The sequence below is a fragment of the Phalacrocorax carbo genome, unplaced genomic scaffold (genome assembly GCF_963921805.1).
Source record: "Phalacrocorax carbo unplaced genomic scaffold, bPhaCar2.1 SCAFFOLD_58, whole genome shotgun sequence".
NCBI classification, from domain to species: domain Eukaryota; kingdom Metazoa; phylum Chordata; class Aves; order Suliformes; family Phalacrocoracidae; genus Phalacrocorax; species Phalacrocorax carbo.
This window is the reverse complement of record NW_026990389.1, coordinates 545,184-571,674: the sequence shown is the minus strand read 5'-3', so window position 1 is coordinate 571,674 and position 26,491 is coordinate 545,184. Positions and strand designations below refer to the sequence as shown.

At 43.5% G+C, this 26,491-nt stretch overlaps 1 protein-coding gene across 1 annotated transcript; it reads left to right on the top strand.

Annotated features, from left to right (window-relative positions):
• Nucleotides 1-8,049: 8,049 nt before the first annotated feature.
• Nucleotides 8,050-24,619, top strand: LOC135311099 (polyadenylate-binding protein 1-like). Its single transcript, XM_064440248.1, has 15 exons — nt 8,050-8,763; nt 13,609-13,802; nt 13,905-14,020; nt 15,882-16,021; nt 17,444-17,538; nt 19,103-19,240; nt 19,336-19,428; nt 19,862-20,134; nt 20,320-20,413; nt 20,620-20,730; nt 21,556-21,710; nt 22,151-22,235; nt 22,419-22,549; nt 22,792-22,887; nt 24,177-24,619. The coding sequence occupies exons 1-14, from the start codon at nt 8,571-8,573 to the stop codon at nt 22,882-22,884; spliced, it is 1,911 nt and encodes a 636-aa protein (XP_064296318.1). The 5' UTR covers nt 8,050-8,570; the 3' UTR covers nt 22,885-22,887; nt 24,177-24,619.
• The last annotated feature ends 1,872 nt before the right edge of the window (nt 24,620-26,491 follow it).

Here is a 26,491-nt window from a genome sequence, read left to right as displayed (position 1 = left end):
ATAGCGCCCGAGGTTTGGTCTGGTTTCGACCGAGAATACAAGGCGGACTGATAATGAGCTCTGCTGAACAGAAATTATGGGTATTAGCCCTTTTAAGTGTATGTAGCACTGCCCTTGTGCCTAACGTTTTTGACCCACGAGAAAATATCTGGGTCACGCTAGCTAGATCATTGAATACAACTAGCTTTTGTGCCAGCCTAGCAATGCCCGACTCCCCATTTATCACATGTCTTATTGGGGTGCCTTTAAGTAATGCAACCTTTATGACCTTTGCCCAGTCCGTAGCAGAGCTGCGACAGCAGCATAATATAACTCGGAAGCTTCCCTTTAAGTGGCGTGACGCCCCTTCGCTGTTTGTTGAGTATGATATCTGGGATGATGTACTCCCCGTAGGCCCAGAACCACAAGAGCTTGCCCTTGTGGGCTCTCTTAATGCTACTGCTTGGTGTAACTATACCTCTGTAAATATATCACGCTCTAACAATATGCCTATTGCGCTACCTGCAGGTTTGTTTTTAATTTGTGGAGATGGGGCTTGGCCTGGCATCCCGTCACATATAAAGGGAGGGCCTTGCTCTATAGGTCGCCTAACGTTTCTTACCCCTAACACTTCAATGATTTATCAACATCATAGAAAGATGAGAAGCGAAAGGAGCACTCATAAGTTTGAGGATAACTGTGACTCTACAGCTGAATTTTGGAATCCTACAAAGATCATAGCTGTTTCCTTCTTGGCTCCTGGAGTTGGTGTTGCTCAAAGCCTCACGACATTAAACAAGCTAGGGTGTTGGCTAGCTAAGCAAACAAATGCCGCATCAAAGGCATTATCTGACTTATTACTAGATGTAGACTCTGTAAGACAGGATGATCCATGGCATTGGTTTAACAGCTTGTTTAATGGATGGGGCATTGGCAATTGGATCAAGAGTATTTTGCAGATGGGATTAATAATATTTATACTGTTTATTATTATATTAATGTGTGTCCCTTGTATATCGCAATGTATGCAACAAATGATGGAAAGAAGTATGAGTGCCGTGTTCCTTTCTCAAGGAACAAAAGAAAAAGGGGGAGATGTGGGAAACTCTAGCCCGGGAACGGCTAGCAGAAAGCGGGCATTGAAGTAGAAGGACAGGCTCAGGGTCGGAGCGACCTTGGGCCCAGCTGCTGTTGACCGGTAAAGGAGTGTGAGAAACAAGTAACTGCTAATTGCAAGGCTGAACACAAGAGATAAGCATGGGAGGAGTTGGCATTTACCTCCCAGCCAAGGATGAGCTGTGCTTTTGCAAATAGGTATGAGCTAATTTACGAACGGTATAAAAGATATTTGCTAATTGCCAATAAACGAGACTTGATGATCATCATCGGATGGTGCCTGTCTCCCGCTGGTTTTCCGTCAGCTCCCTCTGCAGAGCCTTCCTACCCTGGAGCAGATCCATACCCCCACCCAATTTGGTGTCATCTGCAAACTTACTGAGGGTGCACTCTATACCCTCATCCAGATCATTGATAAAGATATTAAACAAGACTGGCCCCCACACTGAGCCCTGGGGAACCCCGCTCATGACCAGCCACCTGCTGGATTTAGCTCCATTCACCACAACTCTCTGGGCTTGGCCATCCAGCCGGATTTTTACCCAGTGAAGAGTACAGCAAAGCCATGAGCCGCCAGCTTCTCTAGGAGGGTGCTGTGGGAGACAGTGTCAAAGGCTTTACTGAAGTCCAGGTGGACAACATCCACAGCCTTTCCCTCCTCCACTAGGCGGGTTACCTGGTCATAGAAGGAGATCAGGTTGGTCAGGCAGGACCTGCCTTTCATGAAGCCATGCTGGCTGGGCTTGATCCCCCGGTTGTCCTGCACTTACCTGGTTGTCCTGCACTCAAGATGAACTGCTCCATAATCCTCCCTGGTACCGAGGTCAGGCTGACAGGCCTGTAGTTCCCTGGATCCTCCTTCTGGCCCTTCTTGTAGATGGGCATCACATTGGCAAGCTTCCAGTTGTCGGGGTCCTCCCCTGTTAACCAGGACTGCTGCTAAATGATGGAGAGTGGCTTGGTGAGCTCCTCCGCCAGCTCCCTCAGCACTCTTGGGTGGATCCCATCCAGCCCCATGGACTTGTGAGTGTCCAGGTGGAGCAGCAGGTCATAAACTGCTTCCTCCTGGATTATAGGGGGTTTATTCTGCTCCCCATCCCTGCCTTCCAGCTCAGGGGACTGCATACCCCAGGGGTAAGTGGTCTGGCAGTTAAAGACTGAGGCAAAGAAGGCATTAAGTACCTCAGCCTTCTCCTCATCCTCGGTGGCAGTGTTCCCCTCCTCGTCCAACAGAGGATGGAGATCCTCTTTTTGTTGTTAATCTATTTGTAAAAACATTTTTTGTTATCCCTTATAATAGTGGCCAGACTGAGTTCTAGCTAGGCTTTTGCCTGTCTAATTTTCACTCTGCATGACCTAACAAGATCCCTGTACTCTTCTTGAGTTACCTGCCCCTTCTTCCAAAAGTGGTAAACTCTCGTTTTTTTCCTGGGTGCCAGCAAAAAGCTCCTTGCTCAGCCAGGCTGGTCATCTTCCCCACCGGTTCATCTTGCGGCTCTTGGGGTTTGCATTGCAATATGGCAATAACTCTGTTTCCCCAAGTATACAACACTTACCAGTCACTGTGTGGCACTTTAAGGACTCTCGGGAACAGCAGCATGACACTCAAATGTTTTTGCTTCAAGTACTTTGGCTCTTAAGGAAGAAATACTGTAGCTACAGGTGAAGGGAGCAAGCCTCAGACTTAGGCAATTCTGATTCTAGCTAGTAAAGGGCAGAGGGAGAAACACAAATCTGTGTTTCACAATACCTTAATTTCATGGTTTCTAAGCAAGGGGGTGGACTGTATCTAGCAAAGGAGGACAGGGAAATAGAGCAGAGGATGCGGCTGTGTTAGGGGCCGGGATGGGGCAGCTCGAAGCTCACGCTCAGGGAAGGGAGGAGGCGTGAGAGACAAGAACCAGTAGGAGACCCGAACCGCTGAGCCTGTCCCAGAGGGCAGCCGGTGACAGGCAGGCAAGGACTGCCCCTGCTCCTGCATTGCACTGGCCCTCTCCTCCTCACAGAGCCTTCCCAGAGCGCCTCCCCCCGCCCAGTCCCAGGACCCACTCTAGGACCTCCTCCTCCACCCATCCATCTTTCCAACCCTGACAGTATCTCCCAAGGCGTAATACTTTACCAGTTCTTGAGAGTGAGGAGGGGGAGACAGAGTATACTTTGGCAGAGACACGAGGGGGAAAATGCTGCAACATTCCCGACCAAATTCAGCTCGGTACCTTCCCATTCCCCCAGCTGCACTTGGCATCAGAGAGAACAATCCCACCACACAAACCTGTAGCTTTCTTTGGTTCGGGCACATTATAAAGTAATTATTACCTTTCCCATGTCATGACTGCCCGACACTTCTCCCCCTGTTCAATGCGAAAATGACTTCTCCTTCATGAGTTCAGTAAGGGAGACGTGCAGTTCTTTGTATGAGTGAAGAATACTCATCAGATAGCCCCAAAAATAAGAAAGGAAAACTGCTTTTGCCCACTTGCTTTTGAAATCAAGAAGATTCAAAATACAGAGCTCTGAGGTATTGATGTAGGTTTTTTCCTTTTTTTTTTTTTTTAATTAAATTGCGCAGCATTTGGGATTGGCTCAGCTCAAAAGATTATCTAGCGCTAAAAAGCCTGTCTGGACTAAGTAGGCTACCAAAAGCAAACGGCATTATCAGCTAGACACTCAGTTTAAAGAAACGGGCACTCCCTTTACGCAGACCATCAAGGTTTTAGCTTTCACAATGCAATTTTAGCCCATGGCGTTGCTCTGCAGCTATACAGAAAAGGAGAACGCTGAGATGTGAAGACGACCATGCAGTTTCTGAACTCAGAAACACAGCGTGTGTATTCTGAACAATAAAATTTTCTTTTTCAAATCAACTGTCAGTTGTGTTAATTAAAAAAATCTTCAGTATTAGCATTTTTCAGATACAGTTTAACAATGCTTCCCGTGGCTAACTACAAAGCTGGGTTTGCATCATTTCCAACAGGTTAGTGCAATTCATCGTGTATTAAAAAGTCATAATTCCTAGGCAACAGAAAGGAAATTTATTGAAGTCTGAACACATTTCAATAACTTCCCTATCTCCGCGATTGCCTGGAATAAAAAATAATCGCATTCACCAATCATAATACCATTGGCACAAAAGAAAACTGTTGTATTGCTTAGAGCTTTACGTTACCAAAGATCTTTGTTCGACATTGGTAAAACTTGTGTTTAGAAAACACATATCTGTGTAGCCTAAAATACTAATCAAGCTGTGAGTGAAAAATGCTGTAGAGGCTTTACTCTTTTCCCTATTTGGTAGTTCTACTAACATTTAGCTGAAAGGAGGCAACGTGTCCTCCAGGTAAGTCACCTTATGTGGATTGTGAAATACTTCAAAGATTTATAACTAAAGAATTATTACCCCTCATTCAATTCCCATTTGGCTTAGATTCTCTGAAGCTGACAAAAGAAACACTGAGTTACATCTTCCAGCTAAATCTCAAGCCTGGGGTTTCAAAAAGACGCAGTTTCTGTTAGGAGGCCCAACTTCTAGGCCCAGCCAGACACGTGTAACACCTGCAACAACGGGGCATATGCTGGCTCTGGGCAATAAGCCCAGCTGACGAGACAAGCGTGCTACAGCAACCTTTATCTTCCACCATGCAGAACGCGAGAGCAGCAGAGCTAAAATGGATCTTGGAGAAACCCAGATGAGCATCGGCATAACGCTCAACAAGGTCTCTCCTGCCAGGATCCCTTCCAGACCCCAAACCTCACTCAGGGCTCTGGACCGCACCTCTGCGTTGGCAATCGGCAGAACCAAGCTTGCAAGCATTTAAGTCCTTTATGAGCTTTAATCTTAACGACTAGCAGCAGAACCTAAAGCTTAACGCAAATCTCATGCCTCAGCCACAAAACTTCTAGTTGCCTTAAAACACTTAGGCCACATCCTGAAAAATAAGTTTAATGTGTTTGCTATAGAACTAGATAATTGTTTTGGGCATCGCCAGCTAACCGCAAAGGATTTTTTCTCTCATAAAGGATATCCAAATTTCCCATTTAAGAGTTTGTGACAGTATGGAGGTGTGGGGGGAGTAGACAGCAAAACTTTTACTAACCGTTACATCCTTCCTTCAAGTCAAAGCAAAATGAGTGCAATCTATGAGGGCAAGATGCAAGCAGCATATTATTTTGCTGAAAGAAGAAATACTGGAAATATTCAACTATAAAGTTCCAGTGCTTTTGAACAATAATTTATTGTTCAAAATGTATGGATATCTGTCTTAAGGTTAAGAGTGCATTTTTACTGCCCCAACAGCATTCAATGTCAGAAAACTCTGAGGTCATGTGTTAAGAGGCGGTATGTCATATGTTGTTGCAAGATCACCATAAAGTCCCCTTCTGCTGAACAAAACTTACAAATGTTGGGTGTTTTTTTTTTTTTAATTTTTCAAGAGAAAAGAAATGCCCCGCCATGCTCTTGGCTCTTTCTTGCCATCATCCAGGAGCGCTGAGGGCAGAAATGGAGTGACCTAACTCACACGAAAGAGCAAAACATGCCTAGGCAAGAAGAAACATGTAAGAATACACCAGGTGCTAATGACAGAGCTAAGCACAAAAAAAGCAGCAGTCTGAAAAACGACAGTCTGAGGAAAGGAGGTGTGCTGAAGAACAGAACCAGGCAAGGAAGGGAGAGAGCAGAAACAGGAACAGTACACGTTACATCCTAGGGAGGGCATTATAAACCAGTGTTTAAACTAGAGATTTTTACTTTTCCTATAAAAACACATCAGATCTCACTGTAAGATACTGTTGGCTCTGGCATTTTACTTCGCTCGTCTGACAGAAGTAACCATTGCTATAGCAGGGCCAGCAGAGGAGTGCACGTTCATTTGTCAGCTGCTTCAAACACAAAGTCACCATCATCTCAGTTTAAAGCAGCAGCACAGGGTGGGGTGGGGTTGAACACAGATGCCATACTTTGCCACGAAGCAGATGGGGAGATGCCAGCGCTGCCATGGGTTTGGTGACCTCCAACAAGAGGCAGTAAAACTGCAGCAGCTGCTGAGCACAAGCGGAACTCTTCACACGTGACAGCAGAATTCCACAAGTACTCCCTCCTACGGCTCTGCTTAAACCTGAGATGGTAAATGCTGGTGAAAGAAAAATAAAACAAGATATGAAATATAAAACAAAAAAATAAAACAAGATATGAAAATGCTGGCATTTCTTCCTCTTTCTGTTGAAACTACGTGGGGAAAAAGGAAAAACAAACCCCCCAAGAGAAGAACAACAACATTAAACATAAAAGAGCTTATCTCCAAGACTTCTCCAAAACTAAGATCTGGCTTCTTGCCTTTCATCTATACTAATTTGTTTCGCAGGAATGCAGCACATTTGATTCGATTCTATTCTTTTCTAAGAATTGGAAACGTTTAATTGGTTGATAATGAAAAAACATAGAATTCTAAAAGATAAGAAAATACCTTCCCTTTTTTGTGAAAGGCCTCATTTTTTAGGACTGGAGAAGCTGGCTAAAAGTAAATCAGCAGTACACTTGCCACAGGTTTTTTAAAATCCGCAGGACTGCTTCTTCTCCCCGAAAAATTATATGGCACAGGTCACGACAGTGATCTGACAGGCTTCTAACAGGACATTTTTGCCGTTCATCATTCCCACCCCCAAACTGCCTAGGATAACGGCAGATGCCTTACACACACTTCAGAGCTACAGAAAGACGGCCAGCTAATTCCCGGTACTATCCAATCTACAACCAAAACTTCAATGTTTTGACAGAGAATACAGCGACCAAATACATTAAACTTCAGGAACAAGCAGGGCAGATCCTAAACGCTCCGTCTCCGCTAAAATAGGCTTTCCCAGCCTACTGACAATCCTCCTCCCGGCGCGCAGCTTCGCATTTTGCTCCAGCCCGCCACCGCTTCTTGAGCAAAATCCGCAGCCCGGAAAAGGCGTGCCTCTGCTTCGCAAGGCTCGGGGTTGGCGGGCGGGGGGGTTAATTAAGGGCACCGCTGGGCGCCCGGTGAGCCAGCCGCACGTTTGCCTACAGGTGCGAGCGCGCCAAGCCCGGGAGGTCACGGCACCCAACGCTCAAGCCAGCGGTGAAAAAAATAAGCAAACAAACACACACACTTCCAAGCCCGGGCGCCAGAAGGAGGAGGCTCGCGCTCACCCTTGAGCGGCCCCACGGCTGGGCACGGGGAGCGAGCGCCCCTAGCAGGGGGGCAGCGGGGCGCCGAGAGTCACCGGCGAGCCGCCACAGGAAGGGGAGGGAGAGCGCCCGTTTCCCGTACGGCAGCCTCAAACCCTCGCGAGGAACGGGGAGCATGGGGTGGGGGGGGAGCTGAGGCGCCACCAACCGGCGGCCGTTACAGCGGCGGGAGCTTCGCCCACTCACGACGCTCACGCCGGAAGCTGCCCCCCCGCGCATGCGCCCCGGGAGGGAAGGGCTGGCACGCGACCTTCCTCGCCCGCCCGCCCGCGCGCGCGCGCGCCACTGCCAGCAGCCGCTCCACACACGGGCGGCCTGAGACGCGCGCGGGGCGGGGCGCATGCGCGCAGCCGCTAACCCCACCCCCTCCCGCCCTACGCCGCTATGCCGTTGGTCCGCTCGGTGCGCACGCGCCCTTTGACCCGCCCGCCTGCCCCCCACCCGGCGCGCACAGGTGCCCTGACGCATGCGCATGCGCCCTGGCGCCGAGCCCCCCCCCCCGCACCCCCGGTGACGTCGGGAGGCGCAGGCGCGCTCCCTCCCCGCCCCCCCGCCACACCCGCCGCGCATGCGTGGTCGGCGCAGCCGCCCCTCCCCTCCCCGTCCGGGCTCCGTCGCCCCGCGTCTCTCCGCCCCCTTCCCGCGGCGGCGCCTGCGCGGTGCGCGCGGTCGGTGCGTGGCGTGCGGCGCGGTGGGGGGCGGGTATATATAGCGCGCGGCCGGGGTGGCGGCCTTCCCCTTGTCCCCCGGGCGCCGTCGGAGCTGTGTGCGCAGTGCGTGTGCTCCGGGCACCCGGACACGCCGGCCCGGCCCCGCCGCACCATTTATTACTAAAAATATTTAAAAAAAAAAATGCAAAAAAACAAAAATGGAAAAAAAAAAGCAAAAAAAAAAAACCACCTGAAAAAAAATAATAATCCTTCCCTCTTTCACCTCCCGTCAACCTTCTGCAACCGGCCGGGTTGATATAAAATAACCCGGTGAAGCGAAGCCCCCCCCGGACCCGGCGCAGCCGAGAGGAGACAGAGCGATCCCGACCCCCGCCGAGGCCAGCGCCAGCCGCCGCCGCCGTCACCGCGCGAGGCCCGGCACCGCGCGCGCCAGGACCCGCCCGCCGCCACTCAACAGCCTCCTGCAGCCGTTAAGTTTCGCATCCGCCTCCGGCGCGTGAGCCCCCCCGCCGCCGGCCCTTCCCCTCAGCGGACCGCCGGGCCGCCGCGGCCTCCTCGCCTCGTCAGCGCCCGCCCCCGCTCCGGGAGACGGCGGCAGGATGAACCCCAGCGCCCCCAGCTACCCCGTGGCCTCCCTCTACGTGGGGGATCTGCACCCCGACGTGACGGAGGCCATGCTCTACGAGAAGTTCAGCCCCGTCGGGCCCATCCTCTCCATCCGCGTCTGCAGGGATATGATCACCCGCCGGTCGCTCGGTTATGCCTATGTCAACTTCCAGCAGCCTGCTGACGGTGAGGGGCCGCGGGAAAGGCATGGGATGGGGCGGGAGGGAGCCGGCGGGCGAGGCGGCGGCGTGAGGGGAGCGCCGGGGCGGCCGCCGGCAGAGGAGCCGTGTTTCTCCGCCGCCCCCACCAGGGCTTGGCGCCGCCGCCGCCGCCCCGCATCCATTTCCCTCCGCTGCCTCCGCTTCCCCTTGCCGGGACGCGGGCGAATTTGGCGCCCCGCGTGGGGGGAGGCTCGCGTGGGGGGGCCACGTCTAGCTGACACGCGGCCCGGGGCCGCCCGCGCCTCGTGGCGGGGAGGGGGGCGGGGGTGGGGGGAGGCTCTTCCGCGTCCCGCCGCCGGCGACCGAGAGCAGCCGCGAGGCCGCGGTGATGGGCGGGAAGGACCCGGGGGCCCCCGCCGGAAGCCTGGGGGAGCTGACCCGGGCCGGTACGGCTCCCGGCGGCCGTGGGGAGGGTGGGTGTCTGTGTGTCTGTCTGTGTGTGCAGGCGGCTTCTCCACAGGCTGGCACCTCCGTGCGCGGCTGCATCGAGAATCCGAGATGAAGGCTGGCTTGAATAAAGCATCCCAGTCATTAGCATCTTTTAGTAACTACGCAGGAGCTGGGTGTGTATTGGGTGATTAAGAGGCCCAAAAGAAGGAAGTAGGACGTACCGGATCGCCTGGTAGTTTCATAGACGTCCAGTCAAACCACAGGCGAAAGCAAAATAAGCTAAAACACCGTGTCAGGTCTGTCACGTGTAGGGACGGGATGAAATTACTTGGGCCTCCTATGCTTGCTTTTCATGTGGGAAGCTGTATTCTCATCCCTTTCTCCTGGTAGTAAACTCTACGGCATTCTGTTTCCCAAGCTGTCTCTTTTTATCAAACTTGCTTTATACGACGTGTTGCTGGTTCTCTAAAGTTATGTCTGTAAAGAAACTTTCCATGTAGTTCTGGTCACGTTTGTGCCAAGTTTGGCAAACTGGCTTGTTCTTTTGGAGGGTGTTTGGGTGAAAGATCTGAATGTGACCAGCTCTAAGTTTTGTGGAGTCCAACTAAAAGAATAAATTTGGCCAGCTAGAACGTGCTTGATTTCAAGTACAGTTAAGTAAACAGCTTTCTGTTATAATGGTTTTATTTTCAAGCATATCAACGTGAGACATTGGAATTACAGACTTCTCAAGCAATCAGATTAACTGGCTTTCAAGATTGGCTTTAGCGTGTAGCCGTTATCAGATCAGACTTTGGTGTACCCATGATATCCGTATGTAGGTAGTAAAAGTTACTGTCTCATCTTTTTAATAGGCAGATATTTCACCTGTTACCAGCTCTCGCTTCAGATAGCTTTTAATTTATTCAGCTGTTGTTTAGGATGAGATGGTTTGAATGCTTGTTTTAACATACTTTGCTTTCATTTGATAAAAGCTTACGGCACAGTTTACTCTCAAAGAGAAAAATAAGTGGTTAGCACAGTTCGGCACTGCGATATGATAATGTGAAGGCAGAAGTTGAAGGTGATTCAGATGCTTCTCCTTAGTAATGATAGAATTCTGTAAGGGCCGACTTCATCATTGTCATTAGTTGAGCAACCTGTTCAACCCTGGGCTTTGTGACTTAGTTTGTAATTTGTCAGATGTGGGAACAAAGACAGCTTTTTCACCTGAGCAGTGCGTTGCATTCAGGGTTTGAGAATGTGCCTCTTGCCAAAATGCTGTTACTGCAAATGTTACAAGGGGTTTTTTTGGTCTTTGGGAAGCACGCGTGTTTTGTTCTACACCTAGTCCTGTTCAGCTAAAAGTAGTTCTCATCTGTATCAAAGTTGCGTCTGGCACGTAGCTGGAAGCACTTGTTTAAAATATACTTAAATGAGTTTGTATGATTAGACTTTTGCAGCTTTTTTAGAATTCTATGTTCTTGGCCAATACCGAGAAAGCATTTGCTGATCTTTTTCATTAATGGATCTGTCTATCCATTTGCTGAAACCTTTAAATAGGGGCTCTGAGGATGAATGGTTATTCTTACAGTAGTACTGGTTTTATTTTGATTCCAAACTAGCTGCCTTTTCTTGGCAGCTAGTGTTAGCCTAATTCTTAGCTATGTCTCAGGCTATGCTTGTTAAACAGCTAGTAACAACTAGCTGGGGTTTTGAAAAATGTCTTTGAAGGTGTGTTTGACATCACCAGCTGGCTGTAAACTAGGGATCTCAAAGCTCTTCCAAGAACTAATTGGGCCTGATGACACATTTGTGAGGTATGTGCACTTTTCATAGTTGTGCCTTTTCTGAATTTGAGTCATAGTCTGGAGTAAAACCCAGACCTTGTTTAGTCACTAAACTGGAAATATTCTTGAGCAATCTGAAACTGCGCTTCTCCCTTCAGGTTTTTTTGAATTATTATGTTTCCAGGTGTTTATTTTATAGCTATTGCTATGTACGTTTAGCACAGTTTAGCATTAAGCGTATACTCCATGTGATTTTGAAATTGTTACTAAAGAGGGCTGTCCAGTTGCCCGCAACTAAAATGGGAGCTGGTGACTCATTCAATAAAAGCTCCAGCAGAATCGGCAAAAGTTACAGCATGGGTAGGTGTGTCCACTTGGTAACAAGTGAACTGCTGAATGGAATTGTGTTCTGCAAACGGTGCGCAGCCTTTTATGGCTGAAGTGTAAGGAAAGTAAGCCAGTTTTACTGGTTGTGAATTTTAATGACAGTAGCTTGTACCTGGTTGGAGATGTATTCTAGTAACGTCTTAAAATCTGTTGTGGAATGACAATGTAGTGTTGATTAAGCAGAAATCTTTAAATTTCTGGTACTTCTGCTCCATAGAAGAGGAGAGCTGTTGAGAGTTTCCATGCTGGCCTTGCCTTTCTGGAGAAATCGCATTCGTCTAAGATACGTGCTCAGTATTAGTGGAGAGAGGTAATGTTTCCGAAGGCTAGGACCCACTTTGAGTCAGATGTTTGGGAACTGTGCCCAGGAACACACAGGAGCATCAGGATTATTCTAGAAGCAATTAGCATGTATTAGAAAAGCCTCTTTTCTAGTAAAGGAAGCCCTGTTACTACTTCTGGAACTAATGAACTGTTTGTTGCTGGCACTTTTGCTGGTGCTGGCAGTAATAGTTCTAATGATTTCCAGGGCAATACCAAAGTGTTAGATGTTTCTACTGTGGCCAGTCTGATATCCATGGTTCTTATTTTTCGGCCATCTTTTTTTTTCCTGTTGTAATGTAGAGCCTTCCAGTGCTTTTTGTTTCTCATTATCAGTATCTAGGTTGTATTTTCTCCCTTGCTTAATTTATATTAAAGCTTGTGCAAGCCTTGTTAACGTATTTAAAAGACTGGCAAAGCTTGTATTTTTTGCGGCTTCAGCTTAAATCTGTTGTTGACTTGCTACTGTCATGTGAATACGGTAATAGTATCAATACATGAGGGGGTTTTTATGAGGAAATGTTAGAAGCCTGTCCTGTTAACTTCTACAGATGTCTTTCAGAGACTATGATATTAAAATTCACTTGTAATCTGAAAACATGGCAAAAAAGGACGTAAAACATTGTGTACCAGCTGAACCAGAGGCTGATTGCAAATTTTCTTTGGCCGTGATATCCAGCAACATAGCTAAAGATAAAAGCAGCACTTAAAGAAGAAAAACATAAGGGTTTTCACAATGGGATTGGCCCTTGGTCCTTCTCCTAAAAAGAGCAATTAACTGATGTAGTTACTGTTTTCAAACTAATACCAAATCCATTTCAGCCTTGTTAACATCACATTGCTCTGCTCTGTGCAAAGCGAGTTCATACCAATGAGTGTGGCTTCAGGTATTTACTGGGACTTTCTTCAGTGTTCTTCCAGATGTGCAGGAACGATGAAAAGGAGCTGATGTGGGAGATCTTAAAATGTGTCTGCCATACCTGAGAACTGTTGCTCTTTCTTCCTTAAATACCTTTATGAATTAAAACATCACAGACATGTCATGTTGCTTTGATGGGACGTATGAAAACTGAAGAAGTCGTGATAATTCCCTATCTAAATACACTGAGAACTTACATTCAGGCTTTGAAAAGTTAGTTGTGGAGTTCTACTGGAAAAACTGCTTCACTGGAGTAACAAAACCTGGGTTACGCTACTTTGTTTTGCTGTCTTAATGTTTGCTCCTTCATTGAGCTTGTATGTATTTTGTCATAAGCTTTTAATATATACGTATAATTTCAGATTTTCAAAATTAAGTAAGTGCTAGTTTTAAATATCTTTGAGCTGTTCCTTGCCCTGAAGTGCGTCACAGATCTTTTTTGTCACTAAGGAAGGAGTTGGATGGAACAGCTGCCTGAACCAGGCTTGAACTCCACCTAGCAAAGAAATTTTGTCAGTTTAGGGGTATTGGTGATTTAGGACTTCTGTTGTTAATGTTTATAAAAGGCCTCATATAGGCACATGCTGTGCCCCTGAAAATATTCTTATTGGTACAATATATATCTATGTGATGTGGGAGTGGTCAGCTGATTGTCACAAGTGCTAAAACTCTTCCTCCTGTGGAATAGGTAGTAACTGTCATCCCTCAATATGTTTTCTCCTGTCACTGTACCATATTTTCATGATGGGGTCCAACCCTTTAGGCTATTGGGTTTTCTACAGCTTGTTTAGCTGACTTGTGCTCCTTCCTGTCTCCTGAGCACAGCTTTTGCTGAGGAGTTTTTGCTAGTTTTTACTTGCATAAAACGGAGTGAGGGTTATTTACATTGGAGGCTTGGGTTGGCATCTTGGTGCTACTGGACTTAAAACAGTGAAAATTTTATGGAGCATTGCACTTCAAATGCTATTGTGTCCTTATTAAGATAACTTTAGCATTTCTTACTAACTCCATGATGTTTTTCCAGCTGAAAGAGCTTTGGATACCATGAACTTTGATGTCATCAAAGGCAAACCAGTGCGCATCATGTGGTCTGAGCGCAATCCATCTCTACGCAGAAGTGGTGTAGGAAATATCTTCATCGAACACTTGGACAAATCAATTGATAACAAAGCTTTGTGGGACACGTTTTCTGCTTTTGGAAACATCCTATCTTCTAAGGTTAGTGGAAAATTATTTCTGCGTTTAATGGTTTGACACAAAAAACTCAATTTACGCTGGAAACACTCCATGGGTATTGCAACAGGGTTTTTTCTTTAATAGGTGGTATGTGATGAAAGTGGATCCAAGGGTTATGGATTTGTACATTTTGAGAGACAAGAAGCTGCAGAAAGAGCTATTGAAAAAATGAATGGTATGCTGCTTAATGGCCGCAAAGTGTAAGTACATAAATGCGTAGCTGGGGATCAACAGACTGAAGTTCATTTTGCAGCGGACAAATATTTAAGGCTTACCTAGAAAAGACAGGTGGTTCTAAAAATTTCTAATTTTGAAGAGGATTTAGAATTTTAGTGCTAGGAATACGATGCATTGTGTCACCTGCCTATTCTAAAGGCAGAATAAGTTCAGAAAATGCTAATAATGGAGTCTAGGGAAAAAAACTTGTTCTATTAGTTGTCTTACAAGCTAATGCTGTAATCAGGATTTGGGAACGTCTTTGGTTTTCTGATCTTACTAGTCTGAGATAAAATACAATCCATTGGGTATTCTGAATAATACTTCATTTATAAGAGTTGTGGGATAGGTATGTTACCCATTTTTTGGATGAAACTTAAAGTTCTAGAGTTACGCAGTCCTGAATAGGGGTCGGATTACACTAATGTCTTTACATGAATGTCTCTTAATAGGTATATCTAGGAAATAGGAGTAGAGAATAAAACTGAGAGACATTATGTTGTAAACATTTTTGCTGTCCTATACGGTAGGGAGAAAAGTTACTTGTCTACTTGGTTAGTGATATCTAGGCTTGAGGCAGGGCCGACTGCCTCACAGCTATGCCTAAGGGACCATTATGGTATTTGGTATAGTTGTAAAAGAATAGCTCTGTAAATCCTTGAGAGGTTTTGGAAACAGAAAACAGAAATCAGCATCAGCTTACCGTCATGCATTATTTTTGCATGCAGAGATGGATGGATCAAGCCACATACAGGGAGAACTTGTATTTCAAAACTTTAGTTTTCCTGCTTGTTCTGCCCTTGACTGGGGTACTGTGGATGTTTTTACTCAGCTTCCATCTTTATGCAACTTTTTAAAATTAGTAAAAAAAGTCAGCATGTAGTCATAAAAGCACGTGATTTATATAAACTTTGGTAAAAGACATCATGTTAGTTAATTTTGCTTTGAATTTCCATTCAGGCAAGGTTTTTAAAAGTGAATTCAAGTACTTCACTCACTATCAAAATCTAAAGGATAAATTGCACTATCATTTCTACATCCTTGTTGCTATAAATCGGGTGAAGTCAGAGTTTAAGAAAACGCTGAGTTACTGTATGCTACTTAATTGGATTTGTCAGATTTGGAGCTACAAAGTTGGACAATATGATTCAAGAGCAAAATGGTCAGAAATCAGTGTTAGCCATGTGACGCCTGCACTTCCTTGGGTTGCGGTGTTTTGTTCAGCTTCTGTTCTTTCTCTGATGGTATGAACTGACCTTTGGTGTTCCCAGCCAATTTGCAATGGCATTTGACTGAAGAGCAGGTTGAACTCTTCATTCTTCTATGCCTATTAAAAAAAAAAAAAAAAAACCCAACAAAACCACAAATCAAACAAAAGTCTTGCTGTGGTATAGGCTGGAGAGGTGTGTAAGGGAGTGGGGGGAGGTTAGTTAAATACTCCTTGCTTAAAAATTGGATCAGAGAACAGTAACTGCTTTAAGGCTGCCAATTTTTTAGTATGGCAGAGGGATTATGCTGATATCTAGAATTTCTGTTTAGCCACTGTACTTATTACTCTTTCCCACTGTCCAGCTCCTGTTGTCAAAGGCTGTTTTATAAGAGTGAACAATCTCGCCAATGGCTTGAAAGCATATTTATGCCAGTAATGGTGATAAGCACACTGATGTAGCAAGGACAGCGAAATTGTTTTTCTGATGGAGTTCTGTTGTAAATATTTTATCTAAAGAATTTCATGCCTATAATGAACAATGATTAAGAATAAAATTTGATGCCAGAGGATAAAAGTAAATTTTCAAACCTTGACAGACTCCTTTAATCTACACTATTCTGTTCTCCTGCAACTAGATTTGTTGGAAGGTTTAAATCTCGCGAGGAACGTGAGGCAGAGCTTGGAGCCAGAGCAAAGGAATTCACCAATGTTTACATCAAGAATTTCGGAGAAGACATGGATGATGAGAGACTTGAGGAACTCTTTGGCAAGTTTGGTAATGCCTTAAACTTTGTATAAATGAGTGAACTTCAGTTTACTGCTTATATCTTATCTGTACAGTACCTTATAGCACAAGGAATCAGCTGGCTGTCTGATGTTGATTTAAGAAAATAAAAATTAAAGGTACTGAAAAGTTGATACTTAATTCCAATTTCAGATTCAAAGTGCAGTAATACCACTCAGAATTCTAAATATGCAGAATAGCATACGTAATCCTGCCATCAGAATTGTTTCCAATAATCTGAAAAATAGTGTGTCCAAATAATCTTTTGAATGGGTTTTGCAAATTCTTTTAAGTTGCAAATAGAAGTGTTTTTCTCTTTCAGTACAGAATGATGTTATGAATTCTCTACCGGATACATGACAATTGAGTTTGCTATTGCTTTCATTGACCTGCGGACTTTTCTTTATTCAGAGTATCTCTGCTTTCGTTATTTGGTTGCATTGCGGAGGTCGTCCTAATAGGAAATTATAGAGAACTTTTCCATTGGCAAGCTATTTGGTTCTGTCTTGAACCTCAGTTATGCATGGGGCAAAATTATGGCAGGCATATGATCATGATCTAGCAATATATATGATGTGTCACCATTGAAATAGGAAGTGGCAAACTGATTAATTCAGTTACAGATTGTTACACTGGTTTATAGGGCACATCTATTTTCAGCCTCAGCTTTTGTATTTTCTTGCCTCCGTGCTTTTGCTGTTCTCCAGTGGACATCATGTAAAGCAGGACAAAGCCTTGTATACTCTTGTATACTCCATAACAGCCCTAAGCAGCATTTACAGGAAATTCCTTTTCACTATTGGAAGCATCTATGGTCAAAACAGTGGCAAATTTAGCTGCTAATATCTGTCTCAATTGAGTCTGTGAACTGCAATTTTTCAAAGGTTTGGAACTGATGAACTGGGATGACCTTTCACCAGGATCAATGGTGAGGCACATGCCTAACAGAAAGGCCTCCTCCTCCAACTTTCGGTACCTATTTCAAAGGATGGAAGCACTAATGCTTTTTAAATGTTGTAATTTTTAATGAGAAAAACAGTTTCATTCACTACCCCATTTTGGTTGAAAGTACAGTAGGAGAGAAATAAATGCTTGAGGGTATGGTTTAGTGGTGGACATGGCAGTAATAGGCTAGCAGCTGGACTCGATCTTAAGGGTCTTTTCCAACCTTAACAATTCTATGATTCTGAGTTCAGCATGGCAGGCTTCAGCCGTAATGGCTGAATTTCAGCATCAGGGCACGGTAGCAGTTTTATATTAATGGGTGATGTTTACTAGATACTATGGTTGGTGCAGGAGTCCTTTGTAATACAAGTGAAACAAACTAAATGTTAAGACTTGCAAACAGGATGTTCAGAATGTGAAGAGAAGACGTTCTATGTACGAAGCGTAAGTATTTCATTCTCTTTTTAGGTCCTGCCCTAAGCGTGAAAGTTATGACTGATGAGAGTGGAAAATCCAAAGGCTTTGGCTTTGTTAGTTTTGAAAGACATGAAGATGCCCAGAAAGTAAGCTTTTGGACTTCACTTTAGGAATTCCGTAACTGAGACCTGAATAATACGTTTCATTGAGTGATTTGAAATCTTGTGAATTCATTAAGGGTTTTTAATTGGTCAAGAACACTGCAAAAACAGGTGTCTGCTTCCTAAATGACTTAGCATAGTTCCTGTCATTTAGAATGCTTTCTAACAAGCAAATGTCAGTTGATCTGAGGAGCCTATTAACTCAAGATGCTCCGAGACAGCTGGGACTAGTGTAGAAATGGGTAATCTTGAATAATTTAATAACCTGCTGGAGTTGGGCTTTTAAAGGTCTCAACGAGATTTGGACTCCCTCATGCTAGGCAGCATGCAAGCGTAGCAAATAATTACATCTCTGCAAAACCCAGATGAATCATTGGATCCAATTTGGTTGCACAAAACATTTGTGCAAGGCAGAAAGGATTGTGTTTTCAAAGTTCAGCAGTGCAAAGTCAGCAGGGAAGTTTTATGGAGCATGTTTGGCACAGCTATAAGAAAGCGGTCGTAGAGCCCTGTGATGTTGCTTTTACTCTGAAGGGTACCTTTGGAAGAAGGGTCATTTTAATTTGTTTGTGTCTCTAACATGCCAGTGTGCTGTATAACTTAATTCTTTGTCAGCTGGTTGTTTTGATGTGTCAGTTGACTGTGGCAGTAGGGACATAGCATCAGGAGAAAAACTCAGCACAGAACAAACCAGGGCAGCAAACGAAGTTTGCTTTTCAAAGGGCATTTCGGTGATTTGTCAGTACTGCAAGTGTACAAACAAGAGATTAGAACAAATCCTGTCTGTCTTAACATCTACATTGTTCAGTCTTGCATACATTCATAGATGAATTGTTTCTTTTGCAGTAATCAGAATCACCTGTTGGGTGTTTTAAATAACAAAATTTTAATATCTCAGTAAATCTGTGTTTAATGGCTTTGATTCTGAAGGTATACAGTAAGCTGGTGACTTATAGTTTTAAATTAATTGACTAAATCTGTGCCAGAGTCTTAATATCTTAATAGTTGTAACTTGAAACAGCATAAAGGAAAAAAATGTAATATTTTCATACTCTTTAAGTATTTTCTTAAGAAAATATCAACATTCTTTTTAGAAGCCATATATGCCAACTGTAGCTTAACATATAGTATAAGAAAATCTGCTAGATGCTACAGTTTCAGATGTTGCTTTTAAAAACAAGTCAAATGTGTGAATTAGAGCTTTTCAACTTAATTTGCTTTCTTTTTTCTGCCTTTAGCAAGATGAGGCTGGAGAAATAGTTCTTCATTATGTGACTTGATTTATTTTTTGCCAACTTGATATAAGAAAAGTTCTTTGCATCCTTTGTGACTTTTCTTAACTGGACAGAAACACGCTCGGAAAGCAATTTCCATTTCACTTAAGCAGGGGGAAGTATTGGGGTATTTGTTTCCACTAGTGATATTTGAGACGGATCGCCTCTTTCTCTGGAATCCTTATGTAACTTTTCGTATTTGAATTACATTTTTTTGGATGCCTGAAAAAACATTGGAATACAAAACACTTCTAATTTCTTGTTTGTTAATGAAGGCTGTAGATGAGATGAATGGCAAAGAGCTCAATGGGAAACAAATCTATGTTGGCTGGGCTCAGAAAAAGGTGGAAAGACAGACGGAGCTGAAGCACAAGTTTGAACAAATGAAGCAGGACAGGTTCACCAGATACCAGGTTCAGTTTTAATTCAAGAATAGCAACTTTATTCTATGATATTTTTAGATTTACCCAGGTCACTTGCTTTCAGAAATAACTTGCCTTTTCTTTAGGGTGCAAAGGTTTACGTGAAAAATCTTGATGGGATTGATGATGAGCGTCTTCGAAAAGAATTCTCCCCATTTGGTACAATCACTAGTGCAAAGGTAAAGTAAAGATTGTGCTCATCCTTTCTCTGAAAACGAACAGTGATCCTTCACCAAGGAAGAGTAATTTATTTCATTGACTAACAGGTGTGATCCAGTCACTTACCACTGCCACTATATACGTGGATATCTGCTTTCCTGATTGTTGTACATCTCAGGTTAAATGCATATGATCATCCTTTCTTGAAATAAACTGAGTGCTGATATTAATGTGAGAAAAAATATCTTTGGTGCAATAATGTGCTCGTTATTACCTCACTGAGATTTTCATCAGTATTCAGTAAATAGCAAGTTATTAATTAAGCATTATATTCCTTCTTATAAATCATTTTAGTAAAACCTGTGGTCTCACTTCTATTAAGCTGAAAAACACTCATATCCACTCAACTCGCAAGACATTCTTTTGTTTTAAAACTAAATTTTGTGCTGACAGGTCATGATGGAAGGTGGCCGCAGCAAAGGATTTGGATTTGTATGCTTTTCATCACCAGAAGAAGCCACCAAAGCTGTCACACAAATGAATGGTAGAATTGTGGCTAATAAACCATTATATGTAGCTCTAGCCCAGCGTAAAGAAGAGCGCCAAGCTCTTCTCACCACCGTGCATATGCAGAGAATGGCATATGTAAGAGCCGTAGCTAATCCTGTAATCAACCCTTACCAGCCAGCACCTCCTTCAGGTTGCTTCATGGCAGCTGTCCCACAGGTACGTGTAGAGATGAGTAACTGAATGGTTTGTACTGTATATAAAATCTGTTCAGATGTAACAGTAAATGTAACTATTAGCACGTCTGTAATTTCAGCACTCTCATGTCATAGCAGAAAGGTGAGGGACTGTTCAGCGTGCCCTTCAAAGATAACAAAGTCACGCGATGTTTTTATATTTGACAGACTCAGAACTTTGCTGCATACTATCCTACTAATCAACTCGCTCAACTTGCTAGACCTAGTCCTCGCTGGACTGCTCAGGGTGCCAGACCTCGTCGTAAGTCACTTCCTTACCTCTTTCCAGTGATTGCAGTAAACTCCATAGCATTTACCTTTGCACCTTGTATGTAATGAAAATATATTCAAATTTCATGGCATTACAGTATCAGTCTTCTCTTTGTTGTATTAGCGGTGTTACTTCCGAACTCTTTTCACCATTTGGTGTTTCAGCGTGTAACTTACTTTATTTTCTCTAAAACATAGCATTCAAAAACATGCCTGGTGCTATCTGCCGAGCAGCACCCAGACCACCATTTAGCACCATGAGACCAGCTTCCTCACAAGTTCCACGAGTCATGTCAACACAACGTGTTGGTGAATTTTGTTTATGCAAACTTTAAGTATTAGACTTCTTTAATTTTGCTGATTCAGAATAATCGCTCAAATGCATGTCTAAGTTCAGTATTGTGTGGTAACACTTCCCTCCTTTTCTGGCTCTTGCCTCAAATGTTGTCCCAGCAGAGACGCCTGCTGTGGTCCCATTTCTTCAGGATGGAGCACTACTTCTTTTGGTGTGCATTTTAATAATACTACATGACAGCTTCTGCCATTTCTAAGCATCATCATGGCAATGGGAATGACAGGTCGTATGTAGAAATATTGAGATGATAGGATTTTAGTTCTTACTATTTGTCATAGAATTCTGTGAGCCAGCGTCATGTATGCAGAATCTGCAAATCACTGAGTGAACCAGAACTAATTGTAAGGGAGTCTTAATTCTCACTGAATGTATTAGGCAGTAGTATGTTCTAGCTATCTGCTTTGTGAAAGTATCTTTTTTAGGATGACTATTGACATAGTGTGCTCGGGAAATCAAGTGTCCTTTGAGGTTAAAATGAAGTTAAATTAATACTCCACCAAAGTGAATGTTTTCTCACAGATCTTTTTTCCAATAGCATCTAAGAAAAGCAGTGCATTAGTGAAGTGACTCAAAGTAACATCCAGAAAATTTTGAGCTTTGAACCTTCAGATACGACTAGTGATGTGACAGTTGACAATACTACTGAGATGACTCTATAATAAAGTACCTAAATTAGTTATTCTGTTTGGGCTGGTTTGGTTCTCTTTTTGTAACTTGTACAGTGTAGGCTAAATAAAAAAACGAATTATTCACATACTCAATTCTGTTATTTTTTTCAGCTAATACATCAGCACAAACAATGGGTCCACGTCCTGCAGCAGCTGCCACTGCAGCTGCTCCTGCTGTACGCACAGTACTACAATACGCATACACTGGAGATGTTCGTAATCCTCAGCAGCATCTTAATAGACAGCCGCAGGTTGCTATGCAGCAGGTATGTAACTTTAGGAACTGGTCCATGCTTCTGGTGTTTTTTGTAGAGGAAGGAGGAGGGTGCTTATGATTAAGAGTTGTCTTTGTTATTCTAGAATTCAGGCTCTGCACTGTGGCAGCAGTGTTGCAGCCTTGGGGTTTTAAGTATATTTCAAGTTCACCGAGAACAGGGTGTGATCCTGTGTTACTTCATGTTTTCCAGTTCCTTGATATCTTAGCCTGAATTCTCCTGGTGTTTGCTCCACAGTGGTGCAGCTGATACCAGTTTCCAGCATCACTCAGCTTTAACCAGCACTATTTGATTAAATTGACTTGGTTGTAATTTCTTCCATGTTTCTGACAGTGTAGGCATTGTTTATGATGAGTTGTGGAACGTTGGGTATTTGAAGCCTAATTATGAACTAGAATTTAATTTTGAAATGGTGTTAAATCAATTTGCAGCCTGCTGTCCATGTGCAAGGTCAGGAACCCTTGACTGCTTCCATGTTGGCTTCTGCTCCTCCACAACAACAAAAGCAGATGTTAGGTGTGTACATGATACCTCTCTCTATGCCTTGTAGCAGAAGGACAGTCAAAGCACTCTTTTATCAAACTTAAAATGCAGAATAAATAGGTTTAGCTGTAGAACAAGGTGTTTGTTCCCCTTTTCCCGTGAATCTAGGCTGTTTGTCAGATGAGATTTGTCACTGAGTAACATTTTTCTCTCTAGGTGAACGTCTATTTCCTCTCATTCAAAGCATGCACCCTACTCTGGCGGGTAAGATCACTGGTATGTTGTTGGAGATGGACAACTCTGAACTCCTCTACATGCTCGAGTCTCCTGAGTCTCTTCGTTCGAAGGTAGGTGGACTTCTGCCTTACACAAGTTTTATCAGTAGTTACGTCTGCACTGATTTAACAGGTGTTCATGCTGGCACAGTGGAGCAGCAGCAAGGCAGCAGTGGCCAAGGGTGAGAAGTCAGAATACCCTCTTTCAAAGGGTGGCAGCAGCTTACATGAAACATCTTTCAATTATACGTGCAAACCTAAATATACAGAAATTGCTACGCTTCCTTTATTAATTTTTCTTCTTTACTTAACAGGTTGATAAAGCTGTAGCCGTACTACAAGCCCACCAAGCTAAAGAGGCTGCTCAAAAGGCAGTTAATAATCCCACTGGGGTTCCGAGTGTTTAATAAGTAAGTTTTCCGAGCATTGTAGTTTTACAGGTTGACTGGGGCGATTGTCCTTAGTCTGTAGCCTTATAAGCAGCATGCTTCCAGGCTCTGTATCATTTGCAGCCACAGAAAGTAGCAGCTGTGGTCACAGCTGTAAACGAATTTTGTCCTCAGTCCTGTTGTCCAGTTCTGTCACTCTTGGTTAGCAAATGCTAATGACGTGTCTGGCGTATTTAGCTGGAGTTAAAGCATGGTTTTTAACAGCACAGTTAGCTGGAATTAGTTCTAGGCACGTGTGTACAAATGGGCAGTTCTGTCAAATGCTACTATTCATACTGTTGTTCAAGAGGAACTTGTGGAATTGAAATAAGCTTGAAACAATGCTCCAACCATTTTTCCGTAGAAATGAAATAGCTTATTTGCACTATAACTTGTCTATACTTGCCAAAATCTAAAATTACACAACTAGAAACTAAACTACATATTGTCTTGACTTCACATTTTGGTGAATTTATCTTTTATGTTAATTAAAATACTGATTTTCTTTATTGCCTTCTCTGGGTTCAGTATCTTAATCGTGCATGACAGGCAGAGGCAGAAGGTGGTAGCTTTACAATTTTGAAAGGGGAAAATGAGATGGAGTTGAGGATAATACAGGAGTCTGCTCTCTGTTTAGTCCAGTTAGGTTTCGCCTGTATATGAACTTTCCACATTTATAGCTATCAGTTGAAGATGCCTGCTTTAACATTTGATCACTTAAAATTTTCTTTTTTCTTGGTCTTTTCATTTCTGCAACCTCCCTTTTGGAGGCAGAACGTGAGTCATATTTTTTCCACACTAGTGACGCTTTCATACTGGAGCTAAGCAAGTGCTGAATAAGTTTTTTGTCCTAAACTAAGGTGCCCAAACTTTGAGACCATTACTCCATGTGCTCCATGATGTTTTAGTAATTGGAAATTGAACATGCTGCTAGTGTAGTTATTCGATTAGCCCTGGTATGCTGGCCCTAAGAGTAGAGGAGACCTGCAGTCAAGTTAGTTACAGTAACAAACTACTGCGCATGGCCGCTGTCTAAGGCCATGCTGTGCCAGAGTACTGTTTAGTTCTGGAGTCGGTTTTGTCTTACTCAGTATCACAGACTTGGGATACTTCACTTTCATGACTCTAAAAAGTGGGGGGTAACTCTGATCCACTGTTTGTGAAGAACTTTGATGTAGTTGATACTGCAAAAGCCCGAAGTGCTATTGGGCTTTCAGTTGCAGAAAGCGTGTCAGAAAACAAGGTGCTGACGTCACTGTTTTTGTTTGCAGGAAGGTCTGGGACTACAATCTAGAACTTCGCTTCACCGAAGAAAAAAAAAATCTAAACATGGAAAAACTATTAAATATTGAGAAAAACATTGCAAAATATAAAATAAATACAAAAAGGAAAGGAAACTTTGAAGCTTATGTACAGAGCAACGCTGGGGCTAGCAAAACAAATGCTAGCCCTAGATTACTTATTGATTTAAAATTTCAAAAAAGTAGTAAAATAAAAAAAATACAAATTAATGTTTTATAAACCCAGGGGAAAAGAATTTTCAGCACAGTACAAAAATTTAAAGCATTCCTTTCTTTAATTCTGTAATTCTTTACTGTGGAAAAGCTCAGAATATCACTGCTGTTTTCGTTGACAGTGAGAATTGATAGCTGAGCAAAGAAACGTAATTTGGATTATAAAGTTCTTGGTTTAATAAAAATTCCTTAAACACTGACTGACTTGTGATGGCTTCTTCTCTACAGTGTACTTCTGGTAAGGTGGTCATTCAGAATACCAAGTTGGAATCCCATTCTGTAGCATGTTTTAGCAGTTTCTAGAGATTAGCCTGCATTTAGCCACCTGTTACTGATAATATAAACATAGGCATTAAAACAAATTTAAAAAGCAGCTAGATCCATATCTGGATTTTAAGTCCTTAATAGCATGATGTCTGGGCTCTTGTCATTGTCTAGTTAGGAGGAGACCTTTAAATAGCCAACCTTGAGATGAGCAGTAAGAAATGTCATCCCGTCTGACCACCTGCACGTGGTGTTTGTTCTCACAGGTTCTGGTGGAAAGAACAGTCTCTGCGTAGGCCTCTGGCTGTGTCTTTAGATGGCTAATGATCCCTGAGATGGAGGCAGAGTCGTATGGATATAGGTGAATGAGCAAGTGTTGTCTGCAATAGGCAGTGCTGCAAAATTCTGGTACTGTGAGCGTATGAACACAAGGTACTCCCGGAACAAAACGGGCAAGGCTTCAGGTGGTAATGTCTTAAAGGTTGGATGCATAGTAACCAAAAGATCGCACTTTTTACATAGCAAAAATCCTCTGTGGACAGGACCACTTGATCCTCCCGAGTCAGGTATTTCTAATGCTGAGTTCCCTAACAAGTGAATGCCCACTGTTAGTTTTTTGTTTTCCTCTGTTAGTAAGAACCAATTAGTTTAATTTTATCTTTGCTACAGTTTGGGTTTTTTAATGTGCTGAACAAATCCTCATCAAGTGTGCAATACCATGGAAATAATCCTGTCTTCACTCGGGGCTGATGGGACCTTCAGGTCAGCTTTTCTGTCAGTCACTAAAAGGAGCATCCAAGCAAATGACCTACGGCAGCAGAAGTGAGAAGAGCCAACACTAGCACATGAGCTGTTCAGTTTGCTACAGGACCTTACTGAGGTTGAGAGTTTTGCAGGATTAGAACTCTCAAATGCGTAACTCAGAGCATTGAGCTTTTCTTGTAAAACTTTCCCTGTGTAAGTTAGATACGTTGAAGTTGTCCATCTACAGATGGATTAGCCTACAGTTGCTGCCTTGCTTTTTCCCCCTTCCTTCAGGGGAGTGCTGTCTGCAGACGTGCAGAATGAGAGGCATTTTCTACAGAGTTTAGCCTGTAATTGGCTCTGTAAGCTGCTAAATCAAAACTGATAACGCAGGGGGAGAAAGGAAGCAGTGGAGATGGCATGTCCTCCATTTACAGAGAAAGGAGAAGAGCCTGGCTGGCTGGGCTGGGGGAAAGGAAGGAAGATCTATTAGTCATAGGGGAAGGCACGACCCCTAGCTACTGCAATCCATTGGGTTCCAGTTGCGGTGTTTGAAGGATACAGTTTCAATGGAATCACAGGAAGGGGTTGTTGAGTTCTTTCCTGCAGGCGCTCTGAAATCCCTGTTGTACGGGGGGAATGCCAGTGTTCCGTAGACCTACTGCAGTCTTAAAACCCTTCAGTATGCTTTCTGCAGTCCCCCGGAAGGCAATTCAAGAGCAGCCTTACTTTTCCCCTTTCTGCCAAGATCTTTGGACCAGATTTTTCCTGTTAAGCAAATTTGAGAAATAAGCCTAACGTGGAGAGGTGAAACTGGTCTGGCATATATGAATCCTGTTTAAAATACCTCACTTCACTATAAAAGCATTTGGTTGAGCTTGTACAATTCTTATGTTCTGTCCTGATGGAGGTAGACTGAAGTGTACAACTAAGAATTTTTAAAATTGGATGGTAAATGCTACAAAGGAGGTGGTTCAAACAAGATACGTACATAAGAGATTGAATGTACAACCTTAATATCATGTAATGTCAACTATGAAAACATTAAAGCTTTAGAGGCAGTT